At 51.3% G+C, this 12005-nt stretch overlaps 5 protein-coding genes across 5 annotated transcripts; 2 read left to right on the top strand and 3 right to left on the bottom strand.

Moving 5' to 3' along the window:
• Positions 1-382: 382 nt before the first annotated feature.
• PG994_007775 (ribonucleotide reductase inhibitor protein) lies at positions 383-1237 on the bottom strand (the record flags this gene model as incomplete). The annotated part of the gene is made up of 1 exon (XM_066859184.1): positions 383-1237. The coding sequence occupies one exon, from the start codon at positions 1235-1237 to the stop codon at positions 383-385; it is 855 nt and encodes a 284-aa protein (XP_066714671.1).
• Positions 1238-3792: 2555 nt separating this feature from the next.
• PG994_007774 (40S ribosomal protein eS27) lies at positions 3793-4407 on the bottom strand (the record flags this gene model as incomplete). The annotated part of the gene is made up of 3 exons (XM_066859183.1): positions 3793-3975; positions 4071-4133; positions 4405-4407. 3 exons carry the CDS (start codon positions 4405-4407, stop codon positions 3793-3795), a joined length of 249 nt encoding a protein of 82 aa, XP_066714670.1.
• A 733-nt stretch (positions 4408-5140) lies between these two features.
• On the top strand, positions 5141-5985 carry PG994_007773 (phosducin family protein; the record flags this gene model as incomplete). Its single annotated transcript, XM_066859182.1, has 3 exons — positions 5141-5205; positions 5270-5867; positions 5893-5985. 3 exons carry the CDS (start codon positions 5141-5143, stop codon positions 5983-5985), a joined length of 756 nt encoding a protein of 251 aa, XP_066714669.1.
• A 675-nt stretch (positions 5986-6660) lies between these two features.
• On the top strand, positions 6661-8387 carry PG994_007772 (uncharacterized protein; the record flags this gene model as incomplete). The annotated part of the gene is made up of 2 exons (XM_066859181.1): positions 6661-7163; positions 7220-8387. The coding sequence occupies 2 exons, from the start codon at positions 6661-6663 to the stop codon at positions 8385-8387; spliced, it is 1671 nt and encodes a 556-aa protein (XP_066714668.1).
• Positions 8388-10390: 2003 nt separating this feature from the next.
• PG994_007771 (uncharacterized protein) lies at positions 10391-11045 on the bottom strand (the record flags this gene model as incomplete). The annotated part of the gene is made up of 2 exons (XM_066859180.1): positions 10391-10578; positions 10862-11045. 2 exons carry the CDS (start codon positions 11043-11045, stop codon positions 10391-10393), a joined length of 372 nt encoding a protein of 123 aa, XP_066714667.1.
• Between the last annotated feature and the right edge of the window lie 960 nt (positions 11046-12005).

The raw sequence follows: 12005 nt of genomic DNA, 5'->3' as shown, positions 1-12005 counted from the left end.
AGCTGGCCTCGAGTTCGCCATCGAAAAACACTTCCCAGCTGGCTAAAGGTGATCTGCTAGATAATTGGACATTGTACACTACATATTCACTGCATGCTCATGCTCACGGCTATCGAGACCCAACACCACCATGACCGAGAGTTTGCCGTTAGCAAACGCGTCCTCTACCGTAACTGGCTGCCCCCAGACTATCCAGTCTTTGCAAAACCAAACCGAGTTCGCCCGATCGCTTTATAAGCGGCCTGCCGTATAAAAAAACCAGCCCTCAAGTGTGCTCCCTATGCGCCATTCCATGCAAAACCCAAAGCTCGCTGCAAAACACCACTGCCTCCAAGGCATCTCTAATCACATTGCCCCGTTGCGTTCAGTTTCCCTTCGCTCGTTAGACATCGCTCATCTCCACTTCCCATGTACGATCCAGAAACGGTGCCTCGTCAAAATCATTACCCATTACCATCGTATTTTCTTGTCCCATCGCTGCAGCACGTCCTGACATGCCGGCCAACTTGCCTCGAGTGCGTCCTTTTCGCGGCACAGCCATGACCCTACCATTGCCCCAGCCGGCGGGCGCCAGACTACGTGGGCTGACGGCATCATCGTCATGCCAGCCCACGATGTTCAGTCGGCCAGGCAATTCGGGCGCGTCATCCTCGTCCTCGACGAAGAAGCGTTTCCGCGTCCTAGCCCCGGTGACACCGCAGCTTACAGAGTCATTGGAGTCTGTGGACTCCTGGCTCATCGTCAGACCTGGCAGCTCATCACTGCTGTCCATGGCATCGGCTGATCTGATTGTGGGTTGGTGGACGGGCGCCGTAGCATTGAAGGAAAAGGTCTCCGTAGAGGACTGTGTGCTCAAGCCGCCAACTCTGTTGATGCCACAGAAGGGCAGTAGCTCGCGCGGCGTCGAGACGGCATTCGCTCGCGACCGACCCGTGTCGCCGGCACCTGCACCGGCCATTTCGTTGCCGGCTTCGTCCCACAGCGAAAAGGCGCTATAAGTTCCTGTCTTGTATCCTTCAGGCACAGCTTTGCGCACTCGCATGCCAACCGAGAGCAGATTGGCTTGGTCGGTGTTGCTAGCGGCAGTGAATGAACGTGGGGTGATTGTGCCAGTGGCGTTGAGCAACAACGGTGTTGATGAGACGACGCCGCTGCTATTAAAAAAAGAAGTGATTTGTCGCTGTGAAGGGTCGCTGGATGCGCCGGCAAATTGACGTTTCGTTCTAGGTACGGACATCTGGAGAGGAATGATAGAAAATGGCATCCGATGAACTGGTTGTTTAGTTGGCGGAACAGGACGGAGCACAGGCTATTTATTTCTCCAGGGTATATCCGTCAATTATGGCGTCCAGTTCGAGCTCTTATGCCAGTCGAAACTGGAAGTGCGAGATTGACAGCTTCGTCCCGTAAGGTCAGATCAATCTGAAGCAAGCTCCGCCTCAAGGGGGCTGCCGATATGCCGGCCAGCTGGCGTAGCGAGGTGGGTTTCTGGGGAAGCAGGCGAAATCAAGGGCCGAAGACCAATGCGCTCGTGCGTTTGTTGTTCAAGATCGTGTCGCTTATCGTCAGGCGCCCCTCTCATCCAAGCATGACCTTATGAGCGGGAGAAAAAGTGAAGGAGTGTGGGATAAATGATTGAATGATGGAAGGATTGATTGATTGGGAACGGATAATTGCAGGAGGAGGCTGACAGTGCTGGGGAGCGGGAATCTGTGACCCTTTGTAGTGGATATCAGCAGCGCCGATCGACTGAGCGGGGAGAAACAGCAACTGAAGCCGGGGGCACGCACGTAATGAAGCCAAGGCACCTTACAATCCACGCGCCGCAACCAGATGAGACGTGTGTTTTCGCGTAAAGCGCTCTTTCCCAGATCCGATAGACAGGCCCACTTCCACGATCCTATCGGGACCCGGCCATTTACAAAGTGACGACGTCAGACGCGAGACTCAACTAAGGTTAAGGAGATATTTAATTTCAATCTGTGCAAACCGGTTCGTACAAAAATGATGGAAACCAAGGAAGGAGTGAAGGATGGTAGGGCAGCCAGCGGCTCTGCTTACATGCTTGTTGGCTTCTTTAAGCGTCGGCTTTTGTAAGCGTTGGCTCCCTCGTTACACGAGCACTACCATGATTGGTGTGGACTCAAAGTGGTACCTGTCGAATCATCGTCACAATCTGGCAGCGGCTCCTGCTGTTGGCAAATCAGTCAACGATAGTGCAGCCGCCGAACATTGGCTCTCATCTGGCCTGGCTGGAGATAATACCGCCAAGTATTCAAGGTTACTCTTATCAGTTGACAGAACGTGTAAAGCATGCATATATATAGGTAGTGATGCAGCATCTTCGCTTCCATCTTCGCTTCCAAGTTTCGATGCTATTCGGCTTCAATAAAATTGCGCATAACGTGGCGCATTAGCAGGATATTACAAACATCCCTTTAGTTGTCGAAACTATTCAGTCTTGACATAAGATCAGCCAAAGTGTAGAAACATGTCAAGATTCGATAGCGTAACTTGTCATTGGCACCGAGACATTTCGGGAGACTGACTACATACGAAGCCAACCCAGATGGACAAGGCTTTCTAAATACACTGATAATTTATGGTGATTACTGCTATTGTCTATCAACCGTTATCACATGGCTCGTGACTGACTTCCTGGGAGCTTCAGACCCCAGGGCAATGTCACGCCTCATATTGCGAATCGTGTTATCGCTTGGAAGGATAAACTCGGTAAGATCATGGAACCACACCCTTTGACACTTTACTATAAATGCTTTGCATTATGCGGAATCTTTGGTTGTTGGATATACGAGCCACCCCTATTCTGATGTTGTAAGGCAAGGTGAATCGAATAGGGGTAGCTCGTAATCTGGATTTTCTTCAAACATGCTATCTCTCTCAGGGCGTCGAATTGCATCTACCAATCAATGTACTATCAGAAGCTCGGTATCTTAAGTACCTACTAGATGCAGACTCTCCAACGTTGAGAAGCAAAGCCGGCAGCTGGCAAATTGAACACTAGCTATCCATGTGGGAGGCATAAGGTGTATCATATCATACGTTGACGTAGTTCGCCATCATAGATTACCTTTATAGCTAGATGAGGGGTTGCGACGGGATGTTACCCGTATGTGACTCGAGCAAGGACATTCTACGAAGGGTGGGCTTCATCTGAGAATGAGCAAGATCAGATGCATAGGCAGGCCAGGAACGCAAAACGAGACCGGCTAGATTGCAATTACTTGGTTCAACAGGATGGGCGTGGGACGATTTCGTGGAACTCTTTTGAATTCGCAAAGGCGTAGTGAAGACCGTAAAACCACCACACTTGGGTATTTAGCGATCCTCAATCGGCGTTCCACGTCCTCGCGGCTAAACTATGCCTTTTTCCCAAAAGCATGTCTGAGACGCTCATGTGGAAGCTATTTCCAGCTATCCACCCATGCAACAAAAAACCCACCAGCTTCATGTGCGTGGAATGACGACTTCCTGATACACGGAACCGAGAAAAAACGGAGAACGACTCGCGGAGAAACGATGTGATGCGCAAAGATATCAGGACCCCAAAACGCCCCTTTTTGTATTGAGGATCCTTTGGTAATCCGTCGTCTATCTGCACTGAGAGGTAGGTTGTGTCATGTCGTCGAATATGTCCAGAAGACATGAATGATGATGCCCATTTTCTATGCGCCCATCCACCGTAATAGAGGCTCTTTTGCAGACATCCGAGCTGTACCATGAAGTCGTGACCTATGCCCAAAACAAAAGAAAAGCAGATGGAGGAACCGTCTACTTTCTTCGGAAAGAGCAGCCCTCGGTCAATCTGGCCTTACCACCGGTAGGCTGGCACAGGACAGTGGTGCATCCTTGGCAGATGACGACGGTCTGGGCGTGAGAGAAAACGGTGGTGATGGTGAAGCAGCCGGGGCACTTGACGTCCATGAAGAAGGATCGGGGAGCAGGCACAAGAGTCTGTCGTGGCAAGTTGCGTTAGTCACTATGCGTTGACCCAGGGCGGCAAGAAATGCGAGACTTCAAGCACGCCATCAAGGGCGACAATGCCTTACCTTGAGCTTGTGCTTCTTAGCCTCGGCAGCCGGGCTGGGGTTGAGAAGATCAACAGCGAGAACCTATCAATGAATTTTGTCAGCACTTCTGTGTGCGTCAAAAAAAAAAAAAAAAAGCTAAAATCCCCCAAACGCCGGCCCAATAAATCTTATAGCAATCACATTGACGAGTGATGAGTGGTCTCTTTCGATGTTGAGCCAGGGATACATTGTGTTCAAGATTGTCGTCGATGTCGAGGGCAGCCGGAAATGTTTGTGGCGGCAAGAAGCCAAAATTGCTTCGCCTCGAATGGCCCGGCGTTTAGATTCCAAAACAAAGACCAATGCAACTCACCATCTTGTCTGACTGTTAGAAAAACTGTCTTGATCGAATCGGTAGCGAGCAGAATATTGCCTGATGGAAATCTGGAAGTTGTTCGATGCAGATTCGCGCTCGCCAGGATGGATGATGGTTGAGTGTGAGGGAGGGGGAGGAGTCTCGTGTGGGCAAACTTGGAGGTTCCAGGGGCAAAAAGTTCAGAGTCTTTCACTGCCAGCTGCTGGGCAGGGCTCCACAGAGGCAATTCGTCTTTTGGTAGTGGTCTAAAAAAGGGAAAAGCGCAATTAGGGTCTAGGGCTTCCACTGGCAGCCTGGGAAAAGGGCCAAAAGTACTACTGTGGGGCCAGAGCAGCCAAGATGGTCTATGCTCAGAGGCTTATGTAATGCACTGGACGGGGTAGGTGCAGTAACGTAACGAGTTACGAGCGGTCTAAGGCTTGTGGCATCCGGTGTGGGGGCTCTAACTGGCCGGCCTGCAGGTAACCGCGTCAATGGCCGGGCTCTCTTTGCGCTGGGTTCCCGTCCTCCAAGCCAAACTTGGAAGCCTGCAGGGTCTTTTTTATTTACTTTGTTCAGAGCTCTACCTTTGGCCGTTGCCCAGATCTAGCCTACGTAATCCCAGGGACGCCTCACACTCAACGAACATTATTTACTCTATTTCACCGCATCTCTTGCTGCCTCTTACCGCCTCGTTCCCTGCCCTTATTCTGCGACCGCTTGGCCCCTCGACAGAAAAGGGGCAATAGTGAAGATGGCAGCACCGCAGGAGCAGCGAATTGCTGTGCCCATTGATGATCCTAACGCAGACACAGAATGGTATGGATGCACAAACAGTAGTGTTTTACCTGCCAACCTCGATTCTAATGTATCTTTCCCCCAGGAACGAGATTCTGCGGAAACATGGCGTCATTCCCGAGAAACCCCCATCCCCAACACCCATGATCGAGGAGGCCATGATCGAGGGTCGACGAATCGCACATGAGAATCGACTAGAGGGAAAGGACTTGGATGAGCTCGATGAGCTCGAAGATCTAGAGGATGATGCTTTCTTGGAATCATACAAACAACGCCGCATGCAGGAGCTCAACGCTCTCACCAAGAAGGCTATCCACGGCGCAGTGTATCCCGTTTCAAAGCCAGAGTACCAGCGAGCGGTCACGGAAGCTTCTAACAACGGCCCTGTGTTCGTCAACCTTACATCTTCCATGGGCACCAACGTTGAATCCCGAGTCCTGTCCGAACTCTGGAAACAAGCTGCGAAAGAGTATGGCGATGTCAAGTTCTGCGAGATACAAGCGGACAAGGCGATCGAAAATTACCCGGATCGCAACTGCCCAACGATTCTGGTCTACAATAATGGCGACATTGTCAAACAAGTAGTCACGTTAATGACCGTCGGCGGCGTGCGGATGAGCATGCTCGAAGTCGACGATCTATTAGTCGAAGTCGGTGCTGTGGGCGAAAAAGACATGCGGGTTGTAAAGAGAAAAAAGAGACGCCGAGGACGCGAAGGAGGAAAAGTTGATGGGAAAAGCCGGTATAAAGTCCGGAAATATAAGGCATGCTATGGTAGAGGACGACGATGACTGGGAATAAGATGAATGAAGATGCAAAGGAGTTTTGATGCAGAGACGACCCGAGACCCATCGGATAGTAGGCTCAGCCGCCCAGTAAGCCAAACGGTGACGGCTGTCTCGCGTGAAGAGCAGCAAGGGGTCTTACAATCTCATCGCTCCCGAGGCCCTTGAAAACGCTCTGATATCAGAGCGACACAAGCTTTTAGCCGTGTCCTGTAATAGGTACCATCTTCCAGCCTCGAGTAGTTCTAGATCTTGCTGACGATGCAAGTCACAACCCGCAGCTGAGGCTTTGCATCTTTTGGGGTATGGAAGAGAGCGAAAAGGAAAGAAAACCAACGAGACCCTGATGGTATCTGATAAATTTGTTGTATCAGGCGAAAGAGATTTGTACCAAGTCTAAAGTCTCCGGTCTGGAGAAAATGGATCCTTCCGGCATGTGGGACGGATAGCTCCGCATCGTGGCGGGGCCGGCGCGTTGTTTTCTGCGTCACTCCTTAACTTGTCGCGTGTCGCGTTTTCCATTGGCTGCTCTCCCCTCAACATCGCCTGAATCACCACCTTTTAGCAAACTGGTCTTGCCGTACCCACTCACGTACGGACACGGCACGGCTCCCGACATTATAGTATTGACCCAGATTACACGGCTCTTTTTATTATCTCCCAAGGGTGTTTATAAGTGAACGTTGTCGCCATGGCCGACGAACCAACCTTACCCCCACTACCTTCAGTCTCCTGGGATTCTGGAAGCCAGAGCTTCACGCGCAAGCGCGTTAGGGGTGCGAATAACGCGCCACCATTATTCTCCAACTCCAGTGATCCTGCCGTTTTCTCAAGTGATGATGATCCAAACGTCGAAAACTACGCGCAAGGTGGGAGGCAGCGGAAAAAGCGATATGTCGGTAGCTGGTTTCAGCAACACCCGGCCTCGGGCGACTCGGCCTTTGGTGATGAAGTTCGACCAAAACCCACAACGAAGCGGACACTCCAACGCCAATCTGATAGCGGTGTCTGGATGGGAAGCGATATATCGACGGATATGGAAGATGTGGGGATGGAAATCGGCCTCACTGCCAATCCCAAACTGCCCCAGCTTAATGTGTCGCGGCCAGTCGCCGTGCCTTCCCCAGCTGAAAGAGAAGCTCATCGGCGCATCATAGAGGCCATTGACCTGGGCAAGGAAAATCTCGATCTGACGTGAGTATCCGAAATTGGCCCAAGATAGGATGTTAGCTTACTAACGACAAATTCAGCTCACTGGGACTCGAACGACTGTCCGATGCTGTGCTATCATCTCTTGGTGAACTCTCGTGTATTCCACTTGTCACTGACGGAGTGCCGTTTGAACACAAAGATCCGGTTCTGAAGGTATTCCTGTCTGGCAACCCACTTATCCGCGCGCCTGGTGCGCTGTTCAACCTCGAGTTCCTTTCTGTCCTCAGTCTGCGAAATACCCAGATGGCTGAGTTACCACCGGTCATTGGGAAGTTGAGGAATCTCAAAACTGTGAATGTATCTCTTACCCGTCTACGCTATCTTCCGGCAGAGCTGCTCGACCTCATGACGTACGAGGGCAAGCTGAAGGAATTGATTGTACACCCCAATCCGTTCCATCAACCGGATCAACGTCATGAATACGGCACGCTTTTCCCAGTCCTATCTGATGAGCCAGAGGACATAGTGATACTCCATGAGACTGATGGAAGTGGAGCATATGACGGCAAAACCGTCCGCGCGTGGCTGGATAGGCGTGATAGGTTGAAGGGGGTCAAAGAATCCCCAGGTTGTGCCAACCTCCCTCTAGAGATATGGCAGATGCTCCTCGCAGCTCGTTCGCCGATTCAGTTCACCGACAGCCGTGGTGTTCGGGTCTCCCAGTTCACCCTTCCTAGCTTGCCTACTGAAGATGATGTGCCCCCTTTAGTCGTTGAAACGGAGGATTTCGCCTCTTCGCCAGCACTTCCTCGCGCGGCACGCGAAACCAACACGGCAGCCGCGACGTTCAGCCGGGTACCTTCTCTCATGGAAATCGCGCTTCGCGCCTGTTCGCGTACGGCGCAGCGGGAGCAACTGCCGGGATACCTGGAAGGGAGCGACCCGCATCACCTGGCCGATACCCTGCATGACCTCAACGCCCAAGCTGATGCCAACGGGAACATGGGCACGGTGCCTTGCTCCACCTGCAGGAAACAGGTCGTCAAGCCACTTGCGCAGTGGATCGAGTGGTGGGATTTGGGCATCGTCGCATTGCGCGACAAGGAGCCTATCGGCTCGGCCAACGCCTCCGAACTGGACAAAAAGCAATCTGTACCTTTCATGAAGCGGGCATGCTCTTGGGGCTGCCTTCCAAAGCCTGCGCCTTATGGCACTAGTTTCCCGGGTACTGTGAAATTTAGTACCGTCCCGAAGCCAGACAGCTAGAGGATTTGGGTGGGGAGTTTCGAAAAAATACGTTATGGATCTGATCCTCGAATCTCAAAGAGGGGGTGTATTCCGCCGGAGATGCTTTTAGCTGTTGCCACTTGTTGCCCTAGTGGTATAATTGCATGCCATCCTGGTAATGGCCAAAGAAGCAGGCTAGGGGCCTGTTCAATAGTCTGCGGGAAGTCTCATATGCGCAAGAGCATATTGCTGTGGTATATGTTTGAGACTGCGCTCACTAGAGCGTAGTCTGCCTGTACATTCTCTGTATGACATAATTTCTATAATTGAGATACAACTTTTAGTCAGAATGCAGGCTCTCGTCGCCAGCTATCGTGCGCTATCGTGCCTTCTAGCTGCTCTTCATCCAACGGCCCAATCAAGCGTCTGTTGTATAGATAGCACCTCCCCCTTTTTGGCCTCATATGGTGGCAAACCCACCCTGCATCTTTTCAAGGCAGGCCAATGGGAGTCGGCATATCTGACCTATACATTTGCTTGGCGAGAGCAGCTGAAAAGGGAGGCGAAGCAAATAGGGGCGCTCATCGATGACCGTCGTTCTTCATCACGGCATACCCGACGGCCGGCGACCTCGAGAATAATATCTTAGGAGGGGTGGGCGTTGATGTTTTGTTTATATTGACTAATCAACTTTTATTCGACATCATCATCCGCGCGCCAACTACGGCAAGTAACTCGCGTTGTGGCGAATGAAGAAGAAAAAAATGCAAAGCGCCCGCAGCTTGCAGGATGCACAGCCCCTTCCGATGGTATCCCTCCCGCGCGTTGGTGCCGCTTCCAGCCCAACCATGGCAGCCACCTCTTTCCTCCCGTCTTATTAGTGGCTGCTGATTATGCGGACGCAGCCAAAGAAAAAAGTGTTCCAGTCTTTGGCTGAAATTGAGGTGTTTGTTTTCAGAGAGCAAATGGTCGGTTGGTTCCCCCTGCCTCGGGAAGATTGTGAGGTAGCATTCCATTGGGTTGCTTCCCATGATGTGATTCAGACGTATTGTGGACGTGTAACGAAGCATCTTCCGTCGATTGTTACTCACCGGCTTTGGCCCTATTGAGGGGGAGATGAGGGAAAACGGGGTTTTATATGTACGTCCGAGCCTGCAAGGCGTTGATAGAGCTGCTTCCGCTTCCTGTCGGCATATGCTTTTCGATTGCTACATCCATCTCTTTCCACGTCTGCGAATGTGATCGGTTAAACCGCAATAACATGATTTATGATCAGTTCACGGTGATATTGAAAAGATTAGACTGATTGGGCATATATGGTATTGCTTCAGCCGGTCAAGGTATAGCACGTGGCGTGCAGTATTGCTGCTGGTGGTGCGCCTTCAGGGGTGGCAGCCGCCACTGCTATGGCTATATACGTAGTGCAAGTTTTCAGTTGAGCAAAAGGTTCTGGAATCCATATACCTTCTGGGCTTGTGAAACTGGCACATGATGATCATGATGGTGTCCGTGGAACTTGAGACCAACAGAGTTTCATAAAATACAACAAAGCATAAGCGAATAACATATCCCGTTCCATCGTGTTACTTTAAGCCAGCCATGATCTCCTCGATGCGAGACATTTGGCCGGTCTGCCCTGAGCATCTGGCCACTTGGTCAGATACTTTCGATATCCCTCATGGCGCGTGGCAAGTTGCCCCATCAGTCTCATTTTCTTTTTGAGCGAACTTTTCCTCCCTCCTTTTTTGTTCCCCCCTTACAGCAAGGTATTTACCCAAGAATCAGGAGAATTCAACAATCCCGGGCCGCCTAAAAAACAGCCACCCGATAGCGGCGGCCGCGAACGAACCGGATACATAAGAGGCAGCCTGGGTCACGCCGCAGTGAGAGATCGCCGTGCCAAATGGACTCAACTTGGCGGACTGAGTTCCATAGGTTGCGTGGTTGCTATGGTCCGTAGCCACGCACAATAATGTTGCTTCATCCTTCCACCGAGGGCGATACTCTCCAGGGCACTGGACTTGTCTTGTCTAGGAAGTCGACTAGAAGTTCACTTTGGATATATCTTGTCTGAGACGCCGTTCGCGCTTCTTGTTATCGGGATCGATTTCAAGCTGGCTCCAAGGCCCCTGTGCAGGCTCCTCGAAATTCACATCTATCCCTCCTTTGTTCTTCCTTTTCTTGCCTGTCGACTTCGTATGACGTCGTTCGTTGTCATAGGAGGTTTCCCCTACTATCGGTCAGGAAGGGTCTGATCATAGGGTAGAGCAACTTACGGGTCGGAGCCTTGATGGACATCCGTTGACCGGTTTGAATCGGTTGAGCCCTTTTTTCTTTTCGTCGACTGCTTATGACTCTTGGATCGTGGGGCCACATTAGGGGTCTCCCTGTGCTTGTTCCCACTTGGAACTGCCTTTGCTTTCCCTTTCCCATGCTGGATGGACTCAGGGGATGCTACCTAGGTATCTCAAGGAAGACATCGTCATGTTCGCCTGCATCATCAGCAGACGTACGGTGATGTTGGTAGCTGGGGGTCACGAAGCCGTGACCAGACACTGTGGGCGTGTTGTAGCTGGCGCTATTGTTGGAACCATTGTAGTATGTGGTGTAGTCTGGCCAGTGACTACTTTCATCACCTGCGTCTTGGTACATGATGTTGGCATGGGCGCATCGGTTGTCGCAAATGTGGTTGGGCATCGTCGATAGAAGCGCGGCTAGATTTGCGAAACGCTGTTGTTGGCAAAGGAATCAACAGGCATGGGTCTTTCGAGAAGGGGTACCGCTACTTGATATCGACTCAATATCCCCAGGATAAGTCGGATATTAGGAGACAGTGTTGTGGAGGCTATGGGATGCTTTAACAAGTGCTCAACGTCACACAAGCTCCTGTGGAACCAAAAGGGGGGACGACAAAGCCCAACCATTCAACTGACACGCCTTGTGGGTTGTTGCCTCGTTGCTATATCAGGGGAATATAGTGGTGCGCGAACGATGGGTCGATATGATAATGTCAAGGGGGCACAGGCGCAGCTTTCTCACCGCCAGAGCGAAGGTTAGGGTGGACTATATAGCTGCCCAACGACACAGCATGGCAGCATCCTGATTTAAAGAAGCCTGGTGATGGTGGCTTCGTGGGTTGCATGAGCCGATTGGAAGTGGGCGAGCAGGGACTATCCATGACTAGCTATCAGGATACTGCATTTGCCGTAGGGTCTCTGTTCGTTGGTAAGAACAAGCCAGGGTCATCTCGAGATCACAATCTGACAGGGCGGAGTTGCGAAAAGGCAGAGTCATATAGGAATAGGAAGACAAGCCGACTGGAACAGTAACGAATGGATAGCGATGGTCACCTCAAGCCCGTTGCCCGGTCTAGTGGTCTAGTGATATATCTTCCATGCAGGGCGAATCGATGGAACAAGAAGATTGTTCGACAATGGATGAAGACAAGATGCATACCACCCATCCTACGGTTAAGCCATCGCGCCCATGGGCTGAAGCAAGATTGCCGAGAGATGTGATTCGAGCAGATACGTGGATAGTAAAAGGGCCAACCAAATACTACGAATCAACTCCGGGGCATCTTTTTGCTCGACAGGCAGGCAACTTGCCCACTTAAGGCACGCCTTTTCTCTTTCGGCAAGTCGAGGCGGAGCCTAT

Source organism: Apiospora phragmitis (assembly GCF_038363925.1).
Source record: "Apiospora phragmitis strain CBS 135458 chromosome Unknown utg000007l:2111988.0-4706623.0:1.0-2598199.0, whole genome shotgun sequence".
In the NCBI taxonomy this organism is placed as follows: domain Eukaryota; kingdom Fungi; phylum Ascomycota; class Sordariomycetes; order Amphisphaeriales; family Apiosporaceae; genus Apiospora; species Apiospora phragmitis.
The sequence above is the reverse complement of the archived record's forward strand: the minus strand, read 5'-3'. Positions and strand labels throughout refer to the sequence as shown.